Consider the following 27341-nt stretch of genomic DNA (forward strand, 5'->3'; position numbering starts at 1 on the left):
GCCATGTTTGGGAAGTCCTCCGTGAAGAGACATAGAATGTGCTCCAGTTGACAGCTTCAGCTGCGTTCCCAGCCGACAGCCACATGAGTGTGTCATCTTGGGTATTAATACAGCCCATACTCCATTTTACCTCTACCAGGGAGTCTTCAGGAGCACCACAGCCGAACCCAGTCAACTCACGAAACCAAAAAAAGGCAAATTGGTGTTGAAGCTACTAGCTTTTGGCTTGCTGCCTAGCAACAGATAACCAAAACCTGTTTTCATGAACCTCAAATATTCTTTTTTTTTTTTTTTTTTATAGAGGCATGCTTTTATTTATTTGTTTGCTGGTTTGTTTGTTTGTTTTGTTTATACAAGCACTGGGTACAGTCAGAAGCGCAGGAGGGTGAGAGAATTCACCAGAGCCAGAGCGGGGAGCAGAGCAGGCAGAAGGACCGAAGTACACTGCTGAGGGGAGCAGCGGGCGGCAGGAGAGGTCTGCGCGCCATGTGGGACCCTCCTCCGGTGGGCGGGGAGCAGCCGGGGATCGAACCGGCGCCACAGAGGCCGCGCGCAGTTTCGCAACCCAGCGCTCAACCGCTGCGCCACCGGGGAGGCCCTCAAATATTCTTAACTTATAAGCATTTTGAAGGAGCCAGGGCACTAGAATCAGAATTTCTAGGGGCCTCTCACAACTCTGTCCCTAGGAAATTCTGTGAGCTTGTGCACATTGCTTTATCACTCTGGGCCTGTTTCTTCTCTTGTGCAATAAGGAAGGAATCCAGATTTCTAAAATTCCTCAGGCTTCTAAAGCTGTATCATGCGATAATCTTTTTTGAATGATGTTAACGGCACCTTCACTAAACATTTGTACAGAATTCCACCCAGATGTAGATTTCTGCATTAATCTCTTCATAGATCTCTTCACAGAGACCTCAGGGTCATCTGGCCCAATCTGCTCATTATGGAGATGAGAATAGTAAGTCACAGGGAGGTGCTGCTACCCCAGCTTCCACATCCACTGCTCCAACCCACTGCCCCATTTCTAAAGCTTTGTCCAATTCTGCTTCCTTAACCTTGGAAAGGGGTCATTGCTACCTCTTTTCCATGCTCTGGGATTTGGTGAATAACTTACCAACTCATGCCTTTTAGTCTTTCTAGTCATTGAATCTGCCCTCTCCCAGCTTTGCAAAAGGACCTGGTTTTTCTTTTTCTTTTTGAGGATTAAAAATTTTATTATTGTAAAATGTACATAACATAAAATGAACCGTTTTAACCACTTTTAAGTATGACAAATGGATCTAGATTTTGTGATTCATGCCTGGCTCCTGAAGAAGCTTACTGTATGTCACATCAGAGTTGAAAAGACAGTTCCATGTTTCTCCTTGGGAAATGAGACTTGCTAACGGAGGAGCATCTAGGACAGAGGACAGGATCATAGCCTTGCTATCATTCCCAAGGCATATAGCACCAGCTCAAGAAATGCTTGTTGAGTAAATAAATGATCTCATAAGTTAAAAAGAGACCCTCCCATTTAAAAATTGCATTACTTTCTTATTGAGTTAACATCGGCTTATCACACTTTATGATTCAGAGGTCCATGTTTGCACCTTTTCAGATACATATTAGCCAGGACCGTGATTGCAGAGTTTGGGCACCTCTCTCTGAGCCTGTACTTGCTTGCAACTTGCAATTACAATGAAAACAGAGACTGGAGACACCGAGATACAGAGCCAGGCCAATGGGTGTTCCAGTTCCTGTATACAGAGCCAGGCCAACAGGTGTTCCAGTTCCTGTACACCACACCCAGCATCCAGGTGCCCATAGTCCAAAGGAGTTCCTTCTAAGACTTTCTCATGTCACCTAGACATTGTTTATCCTATTTCATTGGAACAAAGAGGGCTATTAAAGGAAAAATTTTGTGGGCATATAAGGGACATAAACAGGCCTCTTTCCCCCAAAGTAAGCTACTGATGCTACTGCAAGGACGTGACAAGTTCAAAAGCACCCTGTTGGGACTGAGGTGATGGTGCACGGGTGCCTTGGTGAAGGAAACTCGATGGGGACTACACCTGAGGGGATGGGGGAAGCAAATATTGTTTAAAAATGAACAATGATATAAAAAAAATAAAAAAAACAAAATTAAAAAAAAAACAAAAAAACAAAAAAAAAACCGAAGCAAAAATCACCCTGTTGACAGTCTCTCTTTAGAAATCATGTTTACTTGCGATTTTGTGTCTCTGTGTAGAGAACAGAGACATTTGCCTCTTGGTGACTGAAGGAAGTCAAAGCATTATAATCAGTGTTACCGAGGGCTGATGATTTCTGCCCCAGGGATGCAATAAAAATGAGCAGATCCCCCCAAACCTGTGTAGCCAAGGCCTCTGTGCCACTTCCGGACCACAGAACCCCTGTAGCTGAGGGCCCCACAACTATCCTGACTCTGGGGCGGTGCAGCCTTGACAGGAAGCCAGAGCTGGTGCTGGGAATATTTGTCTTTATCGGGAATACAGAAACTGGAACACCCGTTGGCCTGGCTCTGTATCTCAGTGTCTCCAGTCTCTGTTCTCATTGCAATTGCAAGTTGCATGCAAGTCCAGACTCAGAGAGAGGGGCCCTAACTCTCTGCAATCACGGTCCTGGCTATAGCTAGAGAGGCTGCTACCGACTGGGGAGGCACATTATTAGAGAAATGTGTGACCTGGAAAAGGGGAGACGGTAAAAATCAGCATCCAGTGTTCTGAAGGACAGCCTAATGGACAATCACTATTTTACGAGCTCCGGCCATTTATATGGAATGCCACCTTTCACCCTCTCAATCAAATTGGTTTTTTTTGTGTGAGTTTCCCACCCCCTCAGTCCCAGCCTTATTGTTCTTCCGTAGTGTGGAAGGAAAAACACATCACTCCACTAGCAAATTCTGTGCACACAGTAAGGCCTAGACCTAGCCCCCTCTCTTTTCATGGAAAGAAGCCTGCCCATCTCTGCCCTGCAAGAACTGTCTCCCACCCTAGGACCAAGATCAGACAGGAGGACCGTGTAGGTGATCCTATTTTAGGCAGTCATCAGGCTTTTTTCTTATAAATAAGCCTTTGAGAGCGACAGGGTCAGTCCCTCTCTTGGCCTGCAGGCGAGGCCAGTGGCTCCCAGGCCAGACATTTCTATTTTCAGCTCAGGAAGTCTGCAGAGCGGTGCCCTCCGCCTCGCCGAGGGCCATGCAGCCAGCCCGCCAGCGGCAGGGGCCTTCAGCCTCTCTGCATTTCCATTTCCATAAATTTACATCAAATTTGTGCTGAATCATATCCCCCCCATGCAGAAGAAATGAAATACATTATCAATAAGTACAACAAATTTGAATAATCTGAGAGTGGAGTGACTTCCCTATCCCTTCCCCATTTAACTCCTTCCTTGGGTCTATCTCACTCCATTGCCCCCACAGCCACCACCACCGGGCGGGGGTTAGCTTCTCCCCTCTCCCCCCCCCCCCCCCCCCCCAGCAACCAGGTTTCTCTGTTCTCCTGACACTCTTGATTTCCTGCCTTTCATAGGCGCCCAGGGGCCTGCGTCTCCCTCTGCCTCCTGTCCTTTCTCATCTGCTCCAGCTCATAATCCTTTCCCCCTGACATCTTTGCTCTGGTCTCCTTTCTCTGAACCATTCCATCTGCTGAAGGTGCTGCCCCTCTGTCCTGAAATGCCCCAGCCAATCATACCCATTCCCACACCCCCTCAGGATGACAATTGGGGGCCCCTGGCCTGCCAGACTGTCATCTGCCCCACGGAGTCATTTGGAGCTCCTCCACACTGTTCAGCAGGGAGTGGAACTTCCTTCCACCCCCTGCTGCCCGGCTGATTGGCAGCCAGCAGGGTTGGGAGGGGGGTGCAGAGGGGAGCAGCGAGCAACTGATTGTCGGCTGCTGGGCAGGGAGGGCTCAGCAGAGGCTGAGACTGAGCCCAGGCACTCGGGGGGCTAAGAGGCTGAGGATGCTCTGAGTCAGGAACCTGGGCAGAATCCCAGGACTGTGTCTGTCTGCTGCCTGCCCGCCTCCCCATAGGGAAATGACAGAGGAGGCCCTTTGCAGAATATCCCCAGGTAGGGGGAGAAGGGGAAGAAAGGAAGGCTGAGATATTACAGATTTGAGTCCAGTGACTCAGATCCCAGGGCTCTGCAGGAGGCCTGGATACCATGTGCACTGAGATCAGCAGTCCCTTGCCCTTAGCAACCAAGCATGTGGAAGGACCTGTCAAAATAACCTTCCTTGAGAAGAGCAAGAATTGGGGACCTATATTTTATAGAGAGATAGGCAAATATTAGTATACACACACACACACACACAGAGCTGACATATCTACATCTATATTTGTATCTATCTGTCTATCTACCTAGCAGTTGATATTATAAACAGCAGTCATTGTGAATTATTTTCTTCCCAGGCTCATCAGCCTGGGGCTCTGAGTTCGGGCAGTGTTTGGGGACAGGTGTGGCCATGAATATTGCCCCAATTGCATCAAGTTCAGAGAAAAATCAAGCTAAAAAATCTCAACTGGAGATTTATTTAGTTTCCTTTAATATCTCTTACATTTTTGCTTGGGTAGCTAGAATTTGAACTGAAAATACTGTCTGGACAAGTTCTATCAAAAGCTTTAAGGCTTCCCCATGTGTCTGGGGCCATGGGGACTTGGCCAGAGTCATTTAGCAAGTCAGGAGAGAAATTGACACGGGAGGCTTAGGTTTCTAAGGGTGAGTTTGAGACCTCCTTGCCTTCCCAGTCTCTCCAGAGATTGTTGGGTTTTGTCTTTATCAGTATCTGCTGCTGGTTCAACTTCTCAGATTAAGCTATTTTGGAGTTTCCACATCTAATACCCTCTCAAACTTTTAAAAGTGAAAAACATCACTCAGAAGCATAGAAACACTTTCTTCTAACACTATGTGCTCATATAAATAAATAAATAAATAAACCTCACCCTGGGGCTAGGAATATATCGGGGAAAATTGGGTCCCTGGAGATTCTTCAGAGAGCTGAGGGGATGTGAGATGCAGGCTGACACCTGTGTTCCCATCTGTGCGCCAAGATGGCAGATTTAAGACCGAAGCACCTGGTTTTAAAGTGGCCCTATGCAATTGGACTATCAGGTGGGATATTTAATAGACTGCTTTTATAAGAGGTAAGGATGGTTGGTGAGTAGTTTTATATGTTTTTGTTTGAGAAAAGTTAACCACAATATAATTAGCTTTGTTTTTGTCAGCCTGGACTGCGGCTGATGAGGTGTCTAGAGGCCTTCTGGCATAGGTGCCTAAAAGCTTAAAGTGCACTTAATTATTATTATTACTCAATGTCAGGCTACTTAAATGAAAAGAGATAAAAAAGAATCGCTTGCAGCTACATTGCCTTAGTTTGTGATTTCATTACATCTCAAAAGCTAAACAGGTTCTAGTTGCCACTTGGGTGTGAAAGCTCTAAGGAAAACCCAAGAGACTGGAGTTTCAGCTGAGTTGAAAGTTTCCCCATATGCTGGGGAGCTAGGAACTTGATACCCTTTGATTTTCCTCCCCATTTTTATTCTTAAATACCTTAAAAACGGGCTGACTTATTCCAGGGAAGGAAAGCCAACAGAGGAAGGGGGTCACACAGAGCTGTCTTAAATGTGCAGAATCTCTAATGTGAAGATTGTTGACTCCCACAGCTCATTGGTTGTCTGTCCTGCTGCCTTCCTGAAATGCCAAGGAAGTTTCCAAAGCAGCAGCAGCAGCACTGAAAGCCTCACTAACCACGGTAACTGGAAGAAGAGGGCTGCTTTCCCACCTGAATCCCAGCCCAGGGCACGACATAGACCAGGAGGCAGCAGGAGGCAGATGGGCCAGGTTATGCCACTCTTCTTCCTACCGTCTATTTCATCGACAGGTCAGAACAAAACCAGATGGTTCGCCAGAGGGCAATATATTGGCAGACAGTACCTTGCTTTTTAGCATGAGACATTGGGCTGTTAAGAACAAGTGCTTGGCGTTGAATTAACCCTAGACATTCAGCTCAGAGATGACCTTCTTTCTGCTTCCTTGGAATAAAGAGAATGGGTTAGGTGACCCAGCCTGGTCAAGAGACCAGAAGCCTTAGCTGCATTATGATCCCTTTATTTTCTCTTCTTACTCCCTACAGTCTTAGCTTGCAAAACCCCCAGGACAGGGTGCACAGTCTGCATTTCTTTTGAATATCCCCAGGGTAAATACAGCATTTGCACACCACAGGCACTAAGGAAATGAGCTGACTTGTAGACTGGCTCCTTCTTGTAGCCCCTGACTTGCCAGAATATGTTGTAGAAAAAAGACCTCTGAGGTCTTGACCCAGGACCTGTGACCCTTTAAAGGCTGCAGGCAGAGGTCAGGCACCCACCTAAGCCAGTGATCTGTTGACGAAGAGCAAAACACTTAGTGGCTTAAAGTAACAGTTTATTTGGCACGTGATCTGTAGGTCAGCAAATTGGGTCTATCTCAGCTGAGTAGTTCTGCTCGTCTCAGCTGGACCCATGCATGCATCTATGGCCAATGGCCTCAATTATTAGTTGCTTGCTGGCGTGAGTCTGTCATCATGCAGCAAGCTAAGCTATGGAGGTGATCACAGGTTCCCAAGAGCTCAAGCAGGATCAACTTTACCTAACACTAGTGCTTTACAAACCTCTTTGCATAGCACATTTGTCAACACAGCATTGGCCAAAGTCAGTCACATGGTTGGGTCCAGTGTCAAATTCACAGACAATGGCTGAGAAATGGGCAGGAATTCATTGACGTCATATTTGCAAACTCTGCCCCACGTGGCCATAGAATGCAGTATTTCCAACTCCCAGCTGTGAGACTTCATTCTTGGGTTTCCAAGATGCTGGAGAGAGCCTCTTGGAGCCAGAAGTCCAAGTGTACCTGTTTCTCCATTGTGCAGGCCTCCCTTTTCTTATCTGATAAGGAGGTTAATAACACCCATCTCACAGGGGTGATCCAGGATCAGAAGGGGTGGTGGTGGAATAACACGTGCATGCATCTAGGCTGTGATGTGTCCAAGACTGTAAAATGGGTTCCCAAACCACCTTGCAAAGACTGGTGTGAAATTCACCTGTTCCCTGCAATTCTCTTGCAGTCCTTCCTCTTGGATAAGGGCTCAGTTTGATGCCCATGCACCCATTCTCTTTAGAATTTAATATTTTACTTCCATTTTCTTTAAAAATTTTATTTTCTTTATATATTACATCGTTCCTGTACAACTTTTATATTTGCTTTCTGTGCATGCCAGCTGACAATTTCCGACGTAAACATAAACCCCCGTTAGGAGCTTTAAAAACCCTGTTAAGCAGATAACTCGTGGTGCGTCCATTCCGCTTTCAGTACCAATTTGCAGAGCACCTACTGTGCGCCAGGCCTGCGCCCCACGCTCAGCAGAAGAAGCATTCTAGTTGCGGGTGTCGCGACGGTGGCTGGATGTGGGGGTTTACCCTGTGGGAGGCGGGAAGACACGGAGGTGTCAGCCAAACCTGCCTCCCTCCCCAAAAGCGCGCGCTGAGGTCGGGCGCAAGCCGCGGGCCGGGCGCCCAGGCGCGTCCCCTGGGGAGGTGGGCGCAGCTGCAGGCGGGGGTCCGGGGCCCTGGAGACTGCGGGGTGGGGCTCCGGGGCTGCGCCGCGCGGGGTGCGCGGGATGCGCGGGGTCCCGGGGCGCGCGGGGCGCGCGGGGTCCCGGGGCGCGGCTGTCGCGGTGCGCTGGGCGGGCCGGGCCCCCGGGCCGCGGCTGCGGGCGGCTCCTCCTCCCTTTCCTCCCGCCGAGGCTGACGCTGAGTCAACGGCGCGGGCGGCCGCGGGAGGCGGCGCGCGGCGGCGCGGGGGGGCCCGGCGCTGCGGCGGGAGGCGGCGGTGAGGGCGGCGTCCCGGAGGCGGCCGCGCCTGCAGAGGGAGGCCATGAACGGCGACCGGACCGAGAGCGACTGGCAGGGGCTGGTGAGCGAGGTGAGGCCCAGGCGCCGGCCGGGCAGGACGGGCCGGGCCGGGCCGAGCGGCCGCCGGCCCCGGGGCCTCGCCCCCCGCCCCCGCCCGCGCCCGGGGGACCCCCGCGCCGCGCCCCTCCGCGCCCCCCGCGCCCCGCGCCCCCGCCTTCGGGGCTCGGCCGCGGGGAGGGCCCCGGGCAGGGCTCGGCCGCGCGCGGAGCGGGGAGCGCAGGGGGCGGCGCGGGGCGCCGGGAGCAGACGCCGAAGCCCCACCTGCCCTCCCGGCCGCGCAGCTCCGGAGCCAAGCGATTGGCCGCCCGAGCGCGAGCGGAAAGGTGATGCCAGCGGGGAAATCCGGCCCGGGGGTGACACCCGGGCCCGCTGGCATCACCCGCCGCGGGGGCTGGGGCGCGGGGCCGCGGGGGCCTCCTGCGCCTCGGTTGGTTCCCACGTCCGACTCGTGCCCACGTGCTCCTGCGGGCATACTGTGTGTCAGGCCGTGGGGACACTGACTGAGCGAAACGCAGGTGCAGACATTACTAGATTGTGGAAACAGAGGCCCCACACCCCTCTCTCTCCCCGAGCTATTTTGTCATGAACAGGCTTGGGGATCCCCTCTTGGACTCCTGGGCTTTTCCTCTTTAGTACAACCTAAAAGTTTTCTGGCCTGGGAGGGACTGCCCGGCTTCTCCAGGCGAGAGGTGGCCCGGAGCGTGAGTGATTTCGCAGGCCCCATTTGCTGGGGTCCTTGCCACGTTACCTTGCCGTGCTGACCTTCTGGGGCAGATCTTCCACTCTCCCTCCTGGGAACTACTCCCAACCCCCAAGGTCAGCCTGGAGCTTCTTTTTTTGTATTCCTGTCCACACAGTGCAGGGTGTGTTGGTTTGTCCCTGCCTTGCCTTGTGGGTGTTGGAAGGAAAGTCTGTACAGTATTTCCCCTCCCAGCATTTTCTGGGTCTCCAGCCTAGTCTGATGATAGTGCCGAAGGCCCAGTGTGTGCACAACAGTCAAACTCTGAAAAGGAGTAAGTTAGCATAGTTCAGTTCAGCCTGTTGAATTGGTCTAAGAGCTGAAAGCTTTTTCTCCTTACTGTCCCAATTATGATTATGATATACTCGATTGCAGTTTATCCCCTTCTCTAATTGTCAGGCTTTCTGCCAAGGGACAGGTCCCCTGGGGATGCTTTCTTGGTCTATCAAGAATCATACTCGGTAGTCAAGGAGACTGGAGGTGGGTCTCCACAAAAGTCTAGCGTTAGGCTCTGAAATAGCAGCAGAACCTTTATAGCCTCAGTCAGGGTCCTTGTTGAATGTCTGCTAGGAGTCAGGTGTACTCCTCGGCGCTTGCAACTCAGTGCAGACAAAGAAAGACGATCTGCCCTCAAAGAATTCTGGAAGCATATGGTGTGGTTGGCAGTGAAAGTCACACAAGCCACAAGCGATTGCTATAGAATGTCACAGAGAGGGTGGAGTAGTGAAGGGAGGAAGTGCCAGGGCCGCCAATGCGATGTCCCTGGAGTGTGGTTCTTGCTCACCTTGCCTTGTCGCCCCATGGTCTTGTAAGCTGTCTTTTTTTTTTTTTTTAAGATTTATTTATTTATTTATACAAGCTCTGGGTATAGTCAGGAACCAGAGTGGGGAACAGAACAGGCAGACTGATGAAGTACACTGCTGAGGGGAGCAGCAGGAGGCAGGAGAGGTGTGTCGCGCCATGTGGGACCCTTGCTGGCGGCCGGGGATCGAACCGGCGTTGCAGAGGCTGTGGGCAGCTTCGCAGCCCTGTGCTCAACTGCTGCGCCACCAGGGGAGGCCCAGGCTGTGTTTTTTATGTGGTTCTTTATTCCCAGTGCCTCCAAGGTAGGTGTGTGGTAAGCTGATCAAGTAAGTCCAGATCCTGAAATGGTCTTTTAGGAGTTGTCTGGCCAACCCTGCTTAGCTTCTGTAGAGGGATACCTTTTAGTTTTCTAGCGGCAAATGAAAATTTGTTCACAGACATTCCAAATTCACTCAAGGCCTAGAATGTGGAAAGCACCAGCTAAGGACTGTGGGGACATGGAAGTGAATACAAGCTGCTCCCCATTATAGTAACAGCCAATGGCTACTTCTCAAGTCTTTCCTTGATGTTGAGCCTTTACGCATGCTCAGTCTCATGGCAGTATAAGGTAGGAATTATTTCTTACTTTAAAGATAAGGACACTGGCTCAGACACACCAAGTGACTTGCTTAGAGCCTCACTGCTAGAGGGTCAGAATTTGAACTCTGGTCTGTCTAGCTCCAGAGCTGAGGGTCCCTAGGCCACACTTTGTATTTTCATCCTCGGTTCATCTGCCTGTATCTTCCACTAAGTGACAGATTGGGGGGGAGGGTGGAGGAGGTCATGTCTTATTCATCTTTGAACCTCAGCACCTGCAACAGTGTTTCTGAGTATGATCTACTTGCTCCAGATCATTTAGGGAGCAGAGAGTCACTGCTTTTTTTAGGGAAATGCAAGTTTCTGGGTCTCTCCCCATATCTACTACTGTAGGGGATTGAATTGTGTCCCTCTCCCCAAAGCCCTGAGTCCTGGCTGCAAATGTGATCTCATTTGGAAATAATGTCTTTGTAGATATAATCAAATTCAGATCTCGAGGGGATCATTCTGGACTTAGGGAGGGCCCTAAATCTTGTGAGTGGTGTCCTTATAAGAGACAGTAAAGACAGATTTGAGATGCAGCTGCAAGGGACACGGCTATGGGAAGGCAGAGACACTGAGAGGAAGGCCATATGAAGATGAGAGAAATTGGAGTTGGACAGCAATGGGCCAGGAAATACCAGGGTGGCCACCGGAAGTTGGAGTAGGCATGGAAGATTCTGCTTCAGAGCCTGTAGAAGGAACCAGTCCTATTGACACCTTGAGTTTGAACTTCTGGCCTCTACAATTAGGAGAGAACCAATTTCTGTGTTTAAGCTGCCCGCTCTGTTATGGCAGCCACGGGACACAAATACACCCAAGAGAAAGAGCCTGCCGGGTGGGGTAGCTCCTAAGTCTGCCTCCACCTGGGCTGCCCAGGTGGCTCTCCTGTCCTCTGGCGTCACCTGGCCAGGTTCTGTGGCTGTGGACTGGGTCTGATATGGAGAAATTGTCTGGAACCCAGCAAGCAGTATTCAAGGAAGCATGGGATTGGTACAGTGATTTTGGAAGCCCAGAAGGCAGCTGACCTGCATGTTTTCACCTACTCACATCTGTTTCTGCAGGAGGTCAGGGGAGGGTTCTGCTCCCTTGCTGGTTCCACTCCTGTCCCTTCCTGTCCAGAGCACCCTGTGCTCTTTCAATCTGTGTGCTCCCTCAGAGCACCTCTAGGAAGCAGTTTTCATTTAAAATGATGGTACGGAGATCAGTTTTATTTTCGTATTTCTAATATAACAAGCTGAAATCACAGCCTTTGCTCAGGCCTTGATGTAAACATGGCCATCCATGTACAAGAAGCTTGACTGGGGCCATGTGGGTCAGCTCCCTGGACAGGGATTGAACTCATGCCACAGTGGCTGATGATAGCTTGATAGTACTAATACTTAACCCCTGCACCACCAGGGAGGGCCTCCAATAAGTTTCTATTTTTAAGATAAAAATCCTGGCCCTCTCTCAGCCTGCTGTCCTATGATAAGCCATCCTGAATTCAGTGTCACTGTTTGAATTTGGCTAATTCATTAGCTATTGATCAATTTCCTTTTCCTTGAGTGTGCTGCGTGCAGTGGCTGGGAGGCAGGGAGAAGACAGTTAACCTTGGGCCTCTGCTCAAAGTAGAACCAGCACCATTTGAAAGAGAGAAGTTCGTAGGCACACAGAGTATGACTCTGTGGTTAGGGGTGTGGTTGTAGGTCTCAGTTATTGACTGAGATTTGGGGGTAAGTCTGGGCTCTCTCTGTTGTGGCAAATGACCCAAAACCCAACCCAAAGTGGGTCAGCCCAGAGGGAACTACAGGGCTGATGTCATGGTTTGAATTGTGTCCTCCAAAAGGTACGTTCAAGGTCTAATCCTCCTGGTAGTTGCAAATGTGCTTTATTTGGAAAGAGAGTCTTTGCAGTTGTTATCAAGCTAAGAGGAAGTCATCTGAGGGGGCTCCTAGTTCAATGATAATATTCTTCTACAAAGATATTTGGACCCAGAAATGTATGAAGGGAAGACAGTGTGAAGGCACAGAGGAAAGAAGGTATTTGTTGGCAGCGGAGATTGGAGAGAAGCGACTGTGAGCCAGTGAAGACCAAAGAGGGTGGGCAGCCAGCAGCAGCTGAAAGAGCCATGGAAGGCTCCTCCCTCATAGCCTTACTAGAGAGCGCTGCCCTGCTCACGCCATGATTTATGGACTTGCAACCTCCAGGATTATCAGAGAATTAATTTCTGTTGTTTCAAATTACCCAATTATGGCAATTAGTTAAGACAGCTCTACAAACAAATACAACATAATATAAATTGTATCGTTCCAAAAGAGGGGTGGCTTTGGGCACAGCTGCATTTAGCACCCAAACCAATGCTTTCTGTTCATCAGCTGCTTGTTCCTGGCTTCAGTCTTACCTTCCTATCCTTTCAAGTCCAAAGGGAAGACAGAAACTCAGTAGATACCATAAAACACAGGAGTCACTCTATTTGAATCCACATAGGTCACTCTAATGCCCTGGAAGAAACTGCCCAGGGTGGAAAAACCTAACTATCTTAGGTCAGAACTGGACACGGAGCCTGCTCAGACCTGTGGATGGAGGGTGGGTTGGGACATTAGGGGCTGTTTTCCAGAAGGGTGAATGGGTGTTGAGGGACTCACTGCACCATGCAACTTCTCTGAATCTTGTTTTCGTCCTTCAATGGGGTAATACAGTAGTTATCTCATAGGCACTGGATTTGTAAGGGTCAAGTGAAATCCTCCCTCTTAGTATTCAGCCCTCTGCTTGGCAAGAAGTACAGTGAGGATGGACCTTAGGAGGACCTTAGGATGGCACAAGCTTGCATGTTCAGGAAATGAAACCTCATTATTTTCCTACAGCACCTTAATTCCTATACAAATTTCCATTGTAAGGGTGGCAGAAGCGTAACCTGAATTGGAATCCTGTCTCTCCCTTTTCCTGAACTTGTATTTAAGTTCTAGGGGTTTATGTGGTGCTTGGCCATCAGCAGGGCTGGGGGGTTGGGTGTGCGTGTGGTCTGCGCTCTTTTCATTTAGCTGCACTTGGCTCATTTCAGCCTAGTGGCTGCCATTGTCACTACAGGCCACTGCTCTGTCTTCCCTTGCTACGCCCTCCAGTCCCCTTCAGCCCGTTGGGCTGTCTATACCTTACTCATGAGTGAATTTACTTTGGGTGAATGAAGAGTAAGTTGATGTATTGCTTCTTCACTCCTCTGGGCTCAGGGGGGCTTTGCTTTCCTTCCCAGAAAGGGAAGGGTCCCTGAACCAATCTGGGGTGCATTGGAAGTGGTGCCTGGGAATCCCTCCTGAGCTATGTGGAGGTTTTGGAAACTTGTGTAAATGTATCACATACCACCAGGCTGGATCCAGGGAACTTGGGATTATTTTTTACTTCCTAAGAAAGATGTATTTCTTTTCTTTTCTTTTCTTTTTTTTTAAAGATTTATTTATTTATTTATACAAGCCCTGGGTACAGTCAGAAGCGCGGGAGGGTGAGAGAATTCACCAGAGCCAGAGTGGGGAACAGAGCAGGCAGACTGACGGAGGACACTGCTGAGGGAAGCAGCAGGCGCTGCAGGAGAGGTCTGCGCGCCATGTGGGACCTTCGCCGGTGGCCAGGGATTGAACTGGCGCTGCAGATGCTGCGGGGAGCTTTGCAGCCCAGGGTTCAGCCACTGTGCCACTGCGGAGGCCAGAAAGATGTATTTCTTAAAGACTAGTGCACTATAAAGAAGATACTTACCCCCAAATATATTGTTTTACATTAGGTCTCTTTCATGTCATAATGTGGTGACTGGGGCTGCGTGGGCAGAGTAGCTGGTAATAGAGAGGTACAGAATGTGTTTCTAGCTGGAATACATGTTGATAAAATCCAGTGATCCCTTGGTATCTAAGGGGATTAGTTCCAGGACTCCATGCAGAAACCAAAATTCACCCCCTGCAGCAAAACCAGTGGATACTGGGCACAGAGTGTACTTGCTATACATTTGTTTCTACTGGACTTAATATTCTCTGAACTGCCATCATCCACAAGCCATTGCACCAGGCATTGGGATTACAAAGACAAATCTGGTAACTTGGCCAGGAATCAGGGCAAGACAAGTTAAGGTGAGCACCAATAATCTGGTCTTTTCTCTTACCATCAGCATCCCCAGTTACTCCTGTTGCACCTAAATTGTACCACTTACATGGTTTTCTAACTAACCTTTGACTTGTCTGTCTCTTCACTAAACCCAGACGATCTTAAACTTCTTGAGGGCAGCTGTAGATGATTCGTTGGTGACCTGAGCACTGGCACCGTATCTCCTTTGTAGGCACCCAGTGAATGTAGAGTATATGAATGCTTGGGTGTTGGAATGAGAGGTGATGAGGGTCTCCAGCATCAGTGGGGACAAAGGAAAAGGAGAAAGATTTTAAAGGAGGAGCTCTACACAACTTCAGGACCAACTGGATTGGGAAGATGGAGTAACATGAGTCCAAGTGGACCCCTGATGGTGGCTGGAACGCGGTGGTACTGGGTATGCCAGAGGTTTGGGGGGAGTGACTGAATCTTGGTGAGATGAGGACAAGTTCCCTTTAGAACTCTGCATTGTTCAAAGTTTCCTGGGAGTACTTGAACTCTTGCAAGGCCAGCTTAGTGCTTACTGGGAACATTTTTGATGAGCAGCTATCTTCATAGTGGCAGGCTAATTTCAGAGTAAGTTTATTAAAATTAGCATGTGGGGGAAAGTGAGCACAACTGCTATTTTTAACTAATGGGATTCATGTTCTCCCCTGTGCAGGGAAATTCGCATATGTGCTTCTAAAATTGACAATTTCTACTCTTATTATGTTAAAAAATTAATTTAGTGACTTTCACATTGAATAAAATACACTGGTTGAAGATTCGAAAAGGACTTTTGCTAGTCCCTGAATGAAAATGACCAGAGTAAAAGACATTTCTTACCCACTGCTTGGTTTTTCACAGTAGAACCATACTGGGCTCTGAGTCCCTCCTGACTAAGGCTTTGCTTCCTTGAGAGTCTGCACCCCTCTCTGGTTCTTCAGGTAAAATGGTGCCAGTAATGGGGGATACCTGGCCCCCAAGAAACATAAAACCTGGGTTGATTTCTTTGCTTTGAACTTTTCCCATTTTCATTTCACTTCATCTAGTTTATTCTGTTTGCATTGTCTGATGACATTTTATTGTGACAAACTTCATTATTTCAGGAGAGCAGGTCTTTTTCAAGCTGGCCTACCCTCTTTACAACTAGTCTATTAGAGATGTGAGAAGTGGAACAATTCCACTAGGTCCTCTGATTCAGAAACCTGCCAGGGTAATCAAGCTGACCTTGGCCTGTCCCTCTGGTTTCATGTCTCATTTTCTCCCCTCATAAATTGGCTGCTCCAGCCAAACTGACCTGTCATGCATCCTGGCTCCCACCTTCTTCTCACATCCTGACCTCATCAGGTGGCCATCCCCTGCTTCCCTGACCACAGCCCATACCCATCCTTCAAGGTGAAGGAGAAACCTGCATCCCTCATAAAATCACATGACCACCCAAGCTTGAAGTGAGCAGTTCATCTTGTCACCTGCTGCAGCTTAGGTCCCACCCCACTCACAGCACTTACATCTTCCAGGGAAAGTAAGGGACCTACTCGAGGTGAATCCCTGGAAAAGGGACTGTGACCACCTGTGTTGGGGTGGGAGACAGGAATCCCAGAATGCTGAGCTCCATGCTGTGGCTCTAGAGGTACAGGACCTGAGTGAGGACCCAGATGTGCATCACAGAACTGGCCTAGTTCTGGCCCGTTTGCAGGGTCCCCACTTTGATGTCATATACTCATTTATGAAAAGAGACTTAGGAACATGCTTGCCCACCCACAGCTTCATGAATGGCAGATCTGAAGGTTGGGGAGGGGGTAGAGTCATCACATCAAGATGGGTTCATCACTGTGCTGGGTTGGTTGGTTGGTTGGGATAAAGGAGAAATGAAGGACAGCCTGACATCTCAATGGAACAGGTTGCCAGCAGAGGAAAAGGTCAACATCCCATATACCAGATGCATAAAGCACTACTATAAAGCCTTATTCTTAGGACAATCTCAAGGATTGTACAGTCAGTGGTGATAGAGAATGGTGGCGAGGCCATTACACTGGGACATACATGGTGATAGTGCTCTGCAGACCGAGGGAAAGTGAATTTAGATTGAGGGATGAGGGTAGCACTTGGGCCCAGAAGGGTGGGCAGGATTCCAGCAAGTGGAGATGCAAAGGAATGGTGTTCTGGGCAGAAGGCGTGTAGACAGCAAAGGGGCAGAGGTGGTAAGACAAGGGCCTGTTTTGAAATCCCAGATTGTCTGGCGTCTGATTAGTAACACAGAGTGAGGCATCAAGTGTTGTTTTTTAGGCAGATCTTGAATGATATGCTGTGTGAGTGCTGGGATCCTGAGTGTGGCCTTCATTCTGGAGGTGACTGGTGGCCTTTTGAGCAGGGGAGAAGTTGCCTGGATGTGTTGGGAAGGTCACTATTTGCCAGGAGTATATGGGAGCAGCTGGGTGGGGATGGAAGTTGAGCAGGACACGGGGACCCATCTTACCTGAACCTATACCTCTGCCCCCTTTGCCTCATCTACTCTGCCTGCCTGGGTCTGCTCTCCACCCTCCTTGCTCCTGAAAATGCTTTTGCTAAGGCCGCCCAGGACAAGTCTGTTTCCACACCAAGTGGCCTATCTGTAGGCGTCAGCCTACTTGATACCTGGCAGATTCAGACACTCTTGCCCTTATCCTGGGCTTTCACATCACTCCCCGTGGCCATGGCCATGTCCCCCATGTCCTAAACAGGATTCATCCCTGCTTCCCACTTCCCTGTCTCTCTCCCCTTCTCCCACCCTCCGCCCCCTCTCCTCGATTCATGACACCCCATGGAGTCTTCCTTGATTCTTTGCAACTTGCGCACTCCCTCCAATCTAATCAATTTTCTGCTTTCAAACAAGTTCATCAATAAACGCTCTGTGGCTCCATCCTTCTATGGCCCAGGTGCTCATCCACTGTCCTCAGAACATCCACCAAGATGGTCTTTCCACCATGCAGTCACTAGAACTGTCATCTCAGTCACTGGCATGATCAGCCACCCCTTTGTTGAAAGCTCTCCGATGAATTTCTAGGGTCTGCAGAGTGAAAGCCAGACCCTCAGTTGGCCTCCAAGAGCCCTACTCCCTCTTTTTTTTTTTTAAAGATTAAGAGAAATCTATCTCTTTTTTTAATTAATAAATTTATTTATGCAAGCACTGGGTACAGTCAGAAGCGCAGGAGGGTGAGAGAATTCACCAGAGCCAGAGAGGGGAACAGAGCAGGCAGACTGACGAAATACACTGCTCAGGGGAGCAGCAGGCGCGGCAGGAGAGGTCTGCATGCCATGTGGGACCCTCACCAGCTGGCTGGGGATCGAACTGGCGCTGTAGAGGCTGCAGGCAGCTTCGCAGCTCAGCGCGCAACCGCTGCGCCACCAGGGGAGGCCCCCTGCTCCCTCTTGATCTCCAGTTACTCCTCTCTACCTCATATGTTTGCCACCTCCCTACTCTTCATACACTTCCTGTTACCTGATCACTCCCTGCTCTGAGTTATTCTGAAGTCTTTGCTTATGTCTAAAGGTGCCCTCCTGTTTGTACTCTAAAGCCCAGCTCAAATGCCCCTTCCTACACTTTGGCTCTCTACTTCCTTTGGGTCTCCAGGGCTTGGGAAGTGGATGGAATATTTCAGTTGGGGAGGTGGCTTGGGGGGATAGTTGGCAGCATAAGAACACAAGGTATGATGGAGTTCCCGAGGCTAGGAGACCCTTAGAGGTTGTTGGTTACCGATGTCAAGCACAATTCCAGACACATGATATTTAGCAGGTGTTCGTTGAAGGAAAGAAAGGAGAAAGGGGGAGAAAGAATAAAGACGGAAAGACAGTTCACCTTGCCGTTTCCAGCATTCTCTGAAGTCAGCCCTGTCCACCGGCTGGTGAGCCCCGCTTCCAGCATCCCCTCCACGCAACCATGACCTTGAAAGGACTGGGAGTAAGTGTCCACATGGCCCCAGCACATGCCTGGTGTCTTGTCCAGCTTCCTGGTGTCCTGGCCGGCCTCCTGGCTCAGGCCGCAGTGGGTTACATAAGTCATCAGGCTCTGCCACCGTCGCTACATGGTCTGGAGCAAATCTCCTGCCTTCTCCAGACCCCAATTTCTCTGGACTTCACGCTCTGAGGGTAGCAATACCTACCTGCGTCTGTCACTGAGGACAAAGTGAGACGATGTATGTTGAAGTGTGTTTTAAAATCCGAGCCCTATAGAGGTGAGGTCCTGCGGGGCATCAGGAAAACCCTTCCCAGGGCTTCAGAGATGCTTCTGCAGAAGGAGGTGATGTGTCAGTTGCAGGCTGTCAACTCTGTGCCATTGAAAATTCATATTGAGGGGGCGCAGATTGACATACCTGCTTGCTCGGCCATCAGCAGACCCCCCGGCCAAGCAATATTGGAGGTGGCAGGGATGGGACTCCCTTTTCCTAACCAGTTCCAATTTGCTTTTTAATTGCTGCAGCCTGGTGAGCCCTGTCAGGGTTAATCTGTAACCTTTTCCTCTTCCAACAATCCTCAGCCTTGCCAGGCCTTCCAGCCCCGTGCAGGCCAGCCTACCGATTCCCCAGTACCGTCCTTTTCTGAGGTGGCTTCTGTACTTCCCCCCTTGACTTTCTGACTTTGTACCTTTCTTACTGCCCTCTCACCTCCCACCCCTGCCACCCCAATCTCCTGCCCGATTTATTCAGCCCCTCCCTTCTCATTGGCTTCGAGCATCTCCGGCCGCTCTACTTTCTTACCTCCTTAGGTGGAGTTTTGAATAAGCTGACATCAGTGCTTAGGAAAAGACCCAGCCCTTATGGAAAAAGACTAACCACCTCCGCTCGCCCCCACCTTCTTAGATATCTTTCTCAGCCTGCCTGCTCCTGCACCTCTTTCACTTTCCATTCATTCACCACCCCCCGCCCCCCACCTCACTGCCTGATCAGGTCTGGAAAGGGAACTCCCACCTCTCCCTTCCCTGCTGGAAGACCCCACGGTTCCTATTGACACAAACTCGGTTGTCATCCCAGACCGTTCTTACTATTGCCCAGACCACACGTTCCAGGCTTATTTCGTATTTCTTCTTCTCACACGTCCCATGCACCTGCAAACAGGACTGCTGCTGCTTCTCTGCCCGGAGCCTGTTTCCAGCTCCTGCCTTTGCCAGGCACCCTCTGCCTGGAACTGCAGTTCTCGCCCTTGTCCGCCCTCCCCTTTCAAGCCCCAGTTCCCACCACCTTCCTTCCAAAGCACTCTTGCTTCTGCAGACCTGCTGCACGTTGGCAGCCCCTTCTACCAGCCTCCTTCATTGGAAATCTTCTTGCACAGGCCTGGCCTCCAGCCTGGAGTTACCCAGAGGAGGAAAGGGCCGATTCACAATTTCCTCTCTCACTGTGGCCAGCACAAAGTTCTGGGAGTGGTGAACAGCTCTCACAGAGATGACAGACCTGTGAAGGGCTCAGTTAATACTTGAATTGGAAAGGTGACTGAATTAAAGCAAGGGTATCTTTTTAATTTTTTTCAGAATAATGTTCTCTTCTGCTGCTTCCCCCAAAGCCCCTTGCATCCATTTGCTCTTACAGACTTTCTGACTTTCAAAACATAGATTGTGATCATTTTACAGTGGTAAGTCAAAGCACCATTTTAATAAGCTCTAAGGGGATTTATGAACTTCCTAGAAGTCTGTTCGCTCCCTCCCTCTCCCTGTACTTCCTTTTCCTTCCTTTCTTCCAAACTGAAATTTTACTGTATCTGATACATTGCTTGGAAATTGTCAGGCAGAAGCCATGGGTGGGAAATCGTTTGGTTAATAAGAGCTGCTTTCTGAGACGGGCTCTGATCTGTGTGATAGTATGTTGAGCTCATGCGAGCCCTCAGCTGGGCTGTGGACTGGAGTCAGAGCTTGCTCCAAGCTTGATGCTCATGGAGAGACATTGTCCTACCTCTATGGTTCCTCTGGTCATCTTCTCTCCATGAGAAATAATAAGTAAAAACAATTCCTTACATTTGTCTTATGTCCACTGGTAAATGTAAGAGATTTACTGTGTCCCAAACACTCCTAAAAGTTGGGGCGCAGCATCCGGTAGGATGTTTTCCCCTTCCTATACATCCCCTTATCTCATCTGTCTGTTAGAATAAGACAGGGGGTAGAGTCCTCACTTCACAGAGGAAGAAATGGAAATTCAGAGGTACTCAGAGGTACTCAGAAGTTCAGTGGGCTTCGTAAATCGCCTGGCAAGAAGCAAGTGTACGGGGTTGGCATTTTAACGTCAGGTCAGATGTTATTCCCCACCGGCACCTTGGGTTTAGACCCTCCTCACCCTCACATCGGCGGAGCTAGAGCTGCGTCCAAGAACTTGAGCTGACAAAGACCCAGACCTCAACATAGGTGAGCAGGAGAGTGACACTGGCTTCAGGAGCCCCGCAGATGTGATACTCTCTCAGAGCGGCAGCCAGGATGCCAGGCAGAGGGTGACCCAGCCTGGTCCTTGCAGAGGCGCCAAGGACATGAGAAAACCTAACCCGTCCCGAATTTACCTTCCTGCTCTCTCTGCTTCTCCACTATTCTAAGAAACTCTGGCAACGGCAGGGGTCCTGCCCTCAATGGTCTGAATCTCTGAATGAGGAAAGGTTGGGGAAGCAAAGCTACTGGCTGAAGCATTAACCTAGAAAGGATACCAGCATGAGTCACAGTGCATTTCACTTTAAATCTTCAAGTAATGTGAACTCACTGCACCCCCCCAAATTAGAAACCACAAGTACATTTGAAAGTCTATAATCCCAACGTCTAATGCTGACTGCTGTTAATATTTTATTGTATTAGCTTGCAGAAATCTCCCCCATGCCTCTTCTAAAAACGAGCTTCTATCACATGCTATTTTATTCTTTTTCTGTATTGAGGCTGACGTCTGTACACTGAATGTGCGATGCAGTTTTACATGTGACAAACCTCCAGACCAAGATAGCAAACACTTCCCGCTCCCAGAAGACTTTTCCCTGCAACAGGACCTCCGCACATAACCGTTTTTCTGACTTCTGTGCTGGATGCTATTTTTATAATCTTTTTCCTGCTCAGCAATAAGTAATGGACAGCTTCCCTGTCGCTAACTCACATGAATAACAACAGCATCATGATCATCCACATCAGTCTCGGCAGCAACACAGGATTCCAGAGTACTGACAATCTAGCCGTTGGCTGGCCTTGAGCCTCTGTCCCAGGAAGCCCGGACACCTGATATCTGGGCTTCTGCTTAGCTCTGAAACAGGCTGGAGGGTCGGTGACTTCAAGAATTTTCTATTTGTGTGTTTGCTTGCTTGTTTGTTTTTGCAAGGTCTGCTTGTGCCTCCCCTGGCCCCTGTGGTTTCTCTGAATACATGTATGTTATGTTGAAAGTCCTAATCACCACCCATGTGGGTGTTAGAAAGGACACCTCGGACCCTTGTGTGCGGCGGGTGTGAAGGGTTATAGGGGAGAACAGATTCTAAGGTGCTTATTCATCCCACTCCTCAATTTCTCTTAAAAAATTCATTTTTAAAAGAGGAGAGAAAATCATTGGACAATTTAAACACCTGGGTTTAAAGAGCGATCCTTTGCAGATGGCATTGGTAAGCAAGGCAAAGGGCTGTTTTGATTAGTAGCATCAACTGTGAGAACTCCAACATGATGGAGAAGAATCCCACCTGTCTCTCCGAGGCTCTTCCCAGCACTGACGGCTACGCCGTGATCACGGAGGCAGAAATGAGGCATACTGGGGTACCCGCCCTGACTTAGCCTCTCCAGGCTTCGCTTCTAAACACCTGGCTACCTCTTAGTATGAGCCCTGATCTGGTTGTTGCTACCATTCCCCAGATTTTTAGCACTCACAGCTGTAAAGTTCTATTGAACAATGTAGGTTTGTATAGAAACAATATTCTTACACTGTTTCCATTCATTGCTCTTATATTTCAGGCGCAAAAGCAGCATTTGACATAGAAGGTTCGTTTTAAGCACATACAGGAAGGGAAAAGGAAACATTTTAGCACTTTATACCAAGGGAGTTCTATCCTGGAACTATATATAGAGGTATGCCCTTTCATTTAGTCTTCACAACAGTCTTGGGGGTGCTAGAGCTACCCAGGGTTGTAGCTGTGCTCAGCATGGCTAAGAGATGCCAAGTATGGTGAGGACACGTGGGAGTAACACAAGGCCTGGGATTTGAACCCAGGCTTGTTTGATTCCAAAGCTTGTGTTTCCCGCTCTCGCCCACAGCCTCACCCAAGTAATGAATGAATGTGTGAATGAACCAACCAATCTCATACAGTGAAGTACTTATTTTTAGGAAGTGTACGTTTTGAATTATGAAGTTGGAGGGAAATATTTCACTTAAACCCTAACTTATTAATCCACTCATCTGTTGTTGGGCACTTAGACTGTTTCCATAACATAGCTATTGTAAATAGAGCTACGATGAACATAGGAGTGCATATAGCCCTTGAATTAGTGTTTTGGCATCTTTGGGTAGAGATCTAGGAGTGGAATTGCTGGGTCATATGGTAAGTCTATTTTAAATATTTTGAGGCACCTCCAGATGGTTTTCCATAGGGCCTGCACTCCCAGGGACCCGTGTGCGCATGTTCCTTTTTCTCCACATCTTGACCAACACTTGTGTGCCTGGTCTCTTTCACTGAGTCTTTCTCATGGGAATGAGGTGGCACCTCGTTCTGGTTTTGATTTGCATTCCCCCGATAATAAGTAATCTTGAACAATTTCTCATGTGCCTGTTGACCATCTCTATGTCTTCTTTGGAGAAGTGTCGATTTGGTTATTCTGCCCATTTTTTGACTGGATTTTTTTTTTCATTTTGAAAAGTTGTAATTCTTTTGTAGATCTTGGATATTAACCCCTTTTCAGATATATTATGGACAAATATTTGTTCCCATTTACTATGGTGTCTTTTTAACGATAGTTTCTTTTGCCATGCAGAAGCTTTTCAGTCTGATGTATTGTTTGTTTATCTTTTGTTTATCTTTGTTTGTTTCCCTCTCTATTGGAGTCACGTCCCCAAAGACAGCCAGGAAGCCAATGCCATAGTGTATTTTACCTATGTTTTCTTCTATATATTTTTTTTATTGGTTTCAGGTCTTACATCCAAATCTTTAGTCCATTTTGAGTTACTTTTTGTGAATGTAGTGAGAGAGTAGTCTAGTTTGTTCTTTTGCTTAAGGCCCAAGTTTTCCAAATACCGTTTATTGGAGAGGCTTCCCTTTCTCAGTTGTATACTTTGGCTCCTTTGCTATAGATTAACTGACCATGTAAGTGTGGGTTCATTTCTGGGCTCTCAATTCTATTCCATTGTGTTTCTTTTTATTCCAATACCAATGAATGCAGGAACTCTATCCAGGTTTGCTTCTCTGGGTATTAACTGCAAATGGGTTGATCATGTCAGCAAAAGGCTCCCATGGGTGACCTGAATTAATTATGGCTTTCAAGGAAGATGGGAAAATTCTTATTGGCTACATATCACCAATGCACCACAAGCCAATACTTTCCCTTGATTTCCTGAACAATGTGTCCCCTACCACCTCTGACCTCACCATTCATTGTGTCTCTTTTTATTCCAATACCATATTTCTTTGATTATTATTGTTTTGTCGTGTAGTTTGATGTCTAGGCATGTGATACCTTCATTCTTCTCTTTTGCCAGAGTTGTTTTAACTATTTGAGTCCTTTGGTGGTTCCATATGAATTTCAGTAATGTCCTATTTATTTGAAGAACACCATTGTAACTTAGAAGGATATGGATTGTGCTGGGTCTACATGTTCCTTTGGGTAAGATGGCCATCTAATAATAACAACAGTGGTTTCAATAAGATGGAATTATCTGTATTTCTCTCAAGTACAATATATTTGGAGGTAGGTAGTTTCGGGGGAATATGCAGCTTGTAGTTTGTCAGATACCCAGGTACCTCCCCTTTCTATGGTCTTCCATTCTGTCCCAAGAGTGAAGTTTCCCAGTTTGTGAACCAATATGTTGCAGGAAGGAAGTAGAATGAAGGAAGAGTGTCCCCTTTCCTTTAAGGGAACTTCCCCGAAGTCCCATAGGAGGCTTCTGCTCCCATCTTACTGGCCAGCACTTTCCTTGTATGTCAGGGATCATAATAGTACCTGCCCCATAGCTTTCATTGTGAGGAGCAAATGATCTAGTGTGTGTGAAGTGCCTGGAACAGTGCCTGGCACACAGTGAGTGGTAGAGGAGGGGCTGTCATTGGTGTTTGGACTGGTGCTATTATGGTAATATCTGAAATCTGGGCCCTTTAGCCTTGATGGATCTTCCCCCAGAGACTTTTTTAGCTACTTTAGCTACACAATGTGGACAGCAACCAGTCCTGGGGCCATTCCTAAAATTGATGATGATAAGATGGCCTCTCAGTGTCAACCACTTATTTAGTTACTGGGCTAAATATCTTGTTTTATCATTCCCTTAACCTTCTCACAAACCACATGAAGTAGATACTATCATGGTCCTCATTTTATAGTTCAGGGGTCTTAGACCAGCAATAGAAGGATTAATTTGCTCAAGTTCTTCAACTTCAGGGCAGGAATTAGAATCCCAGAAAGTCTGATCTCCAAGCTCAGGGTCTTCCTTGGAGAGGCTTCCCTTCCTCAGTTGTATACTTTGGCTCTGCCCTCCCTCTGTATCCTTTACTCTCTCCGCCTCTGACCTTTCATCTTCTTTTGGAATAGTCAGACGGCTCCTATGTTTAGCAATTCATTTTAATTTTATCATCTGTAGTGATTCTACTTTTCATTGAACTTTCCTAACTGAAATATAAATGGCCAGCCACACCTTGACTTTACCTGCGTTGGCGATGTCTGTGTTCTTCTCCAATGGAATCTTTGAAGTGTCAGGTCTTGTGTCCGTTTTTGGAGAACAATAAAATGGAGTCACCTATTTTATTGTCATTTAATGGTCTCCCAGTGAATGGTGAGGTCAGAGGTGGTAGGGGACACATTGTTCAGGAAATCAAGGGAAAGTATTGGCTTGTGGTGCATTGGTGATATGTAGCCAATAAGAATTTTCCCATCTTCCTTGAAAGCCATAATTAATTCAGGTCACCCATGGGAGCCTTTTGCTGACATGATCACCCCATTTGCAGTTAATACCTAGAGAAGCAAACCTGGACAGAGTTCCTGCATTCAGAAGTGTTTACAGCTTAGTCTGTCCACTGAAAGCTCGTGATTAGAATTACCAGGATTGTACACCCACTCCTGTTCCGGAGAGCACACCTAACTTTTTGCTGTGGGGCTGAGTTCTGAACTGACAGTTCTTGCTGACGAAAATTCTCACTAATCAGAGCTGCCTGGAGTTGGTAGAAAGAAACGAAGAAAGATGAAGATGAAGAGCTGGAGCAAATTAACGGTGCTCAAAAAAATATGAGCAAGGTGTACAGAAAGGGTAAAAACAGCTTCCAACCATAGGCTTCAGCTGGGGAGACTTTCATCATGTGGGTAAAAATCTGGGTCCAAGTGGCCCTTTATCGATGCCTCTTGGGTTCTCATCCAGAAGAACCACTGGCAAAGCCACAATCATGACATCTTGGCAGATGGTAGTAAGAGCTCTATTTGCTTGGATAATTAAAATGGTGATGGATTTGCATGGCTGATTTCAAGATCTCTAGTCTGCAGATGACTGCCTTTTGGGGCCGGCTGGGATGGCACACCTCCTTGCTGCAGAGTCTCTGCACCTGACTCGAGTATTGACGAGACGGGAGACAGGGACTATTCCTGCAAATGCTCCATCTTGAGTTAAATCTTCATCTTGAACACTCGGCCTTGTTATGGAACTGTTCATCCCAGCAGGGAGGTATTTTTCAGAAAAGCAAGGTCTGTTGACAGACTTAGGAATGGAAAGTGTTTTCTTTCTTTGGCACAGCCTTTGATGATATGATCATTAATAAGGCTGGTATCTGTGGAATTCATTGAGTGCTGTGTTAAAATGCATTGTCTTGGAGAATCCGGACGGCTCTTTTGTGAGGAACAAAGATGCTCGCAGAAAGGGCCTGGTCTGGGAAGGCCTGGGTTCCAGGTCCACCTTTGCCACTTACCGATTGTGTGATTTATTTTTCTGTCTGTCTTGATTTTTTGTTTTTACTTCTGAATACCCCAGTTTCCTCATCTGTAAAAGGGGCTAATAACATCTGCCTTTGAGGTTTCTGATGCGGGTTAATGATATATATATGTGAAGTGTTGAATCATTTTTGTGCACCTTGTAAAACCCAAAATGGTGACAGTTATCCCTGCAGAGAAGAAAACTGAAGCTCAGAGGACTCAGGGGCTTCTCATGGGCCCAGTGGTAGTCGTGATGGCAGTGAAACTCACATCATGTCAATAAACCCCCCAGAGTGTCTTTTAACGATGCCTTTGTCTCTGTCGTCCCCAAATTTCCTGTGTTAGTGGACAGTCTGGGAACTAGTTATTTCTGCAAATGCCACCCATGAACCTCTCAGCACCTTTTCTGTAGAGCAACATGGGTCTCTCTGCCTTGTGATGCCAAGGCCGACCTGAGAAGTTAGGAGCTAGTAGATATTCCAGGGGGCGCTGTGGGTCAGCAGTACTAAGGGTTTTATAAATTTTATTTTGTAATTTCCTTTTGAGACAAGCGGAAGGTGAGCTATAGCAGTTTTGTAGCTTTGAAATTCAGTTTGACCAAAATGTTGTCCATGCTTTGCTGGCTTTTTACTGTTGCCAGACCGCAGGAAGTGGAAATGGAATTGAATGATCATGTAATGAAGTAACCAGTGAATCTATCATTACATGCACATGTGCTGTCATATGTTATAATATGTACTTGCATATGTGAGGGTAGGTGGCATGGTCTGTCTCCCATATCCAGCACACCCCAGGTCCCCCAGCAGCCTGGATGGGAAGGGGAGAGCCTCAAATGCATGGTTAATTTTAGTCTCCCATCCTGAACACCTGAGCGCTAAGGCAGCACAGCTTTGCAGTCCCCACCACCAGCATCTCCACTCAAGACAAGGTTGGATCAGGCTACCACTTGCGGGTGGGGGGGAGAGAAAATTCACTCAAGGCGAGCAATGCTTTTTAAAGATGTAATCTCTCTTCCACAATGAAGAGAGGTGTTTCTTAGTCTGTCTATGGCCAACTAGAAGGAAAGCCAATCTTTCCTCCTTG

At 48.1% G+C, this 27341-nt stretch overlaps 1 protein-coding gene across 1 annotated transcript in view; it reads left to right on the plus strand.

Annotated features, from left to right (window-relative positions):
• Window positions 1-7909: 7909 nt before the first annotated feature.
• CCDC149 (coiled-coil domain containing 149) overlaps window positions 7910-27341 on the plus strand; it is a gene marked incomplete at both ends in the record, with an annotated part of 96488 nt that continues 77056 nt past the window's right edge. Inside the window, one exon of the mRNA XM_084233567.1 lies at window positions 7910-7957. Within this exon, the coding sequence (XP_084089693.1) occupies window positions 7910-7957 (48 nt within the window). The remainder of the gene's footprint in view (window positions 7958-27341) is intronic.

This window comes from Talpa europaea (genome assembly GCF_964194135.1).
Source record: "Talpa europaea genome assembly, chromosome: 5".
Classification (NCBI taxonomy): Eukaryota; Metazoa; Chordata; class Mammalia; order Eulipotyphla; family Talpidae; genus Talpa; species Talpa europaea.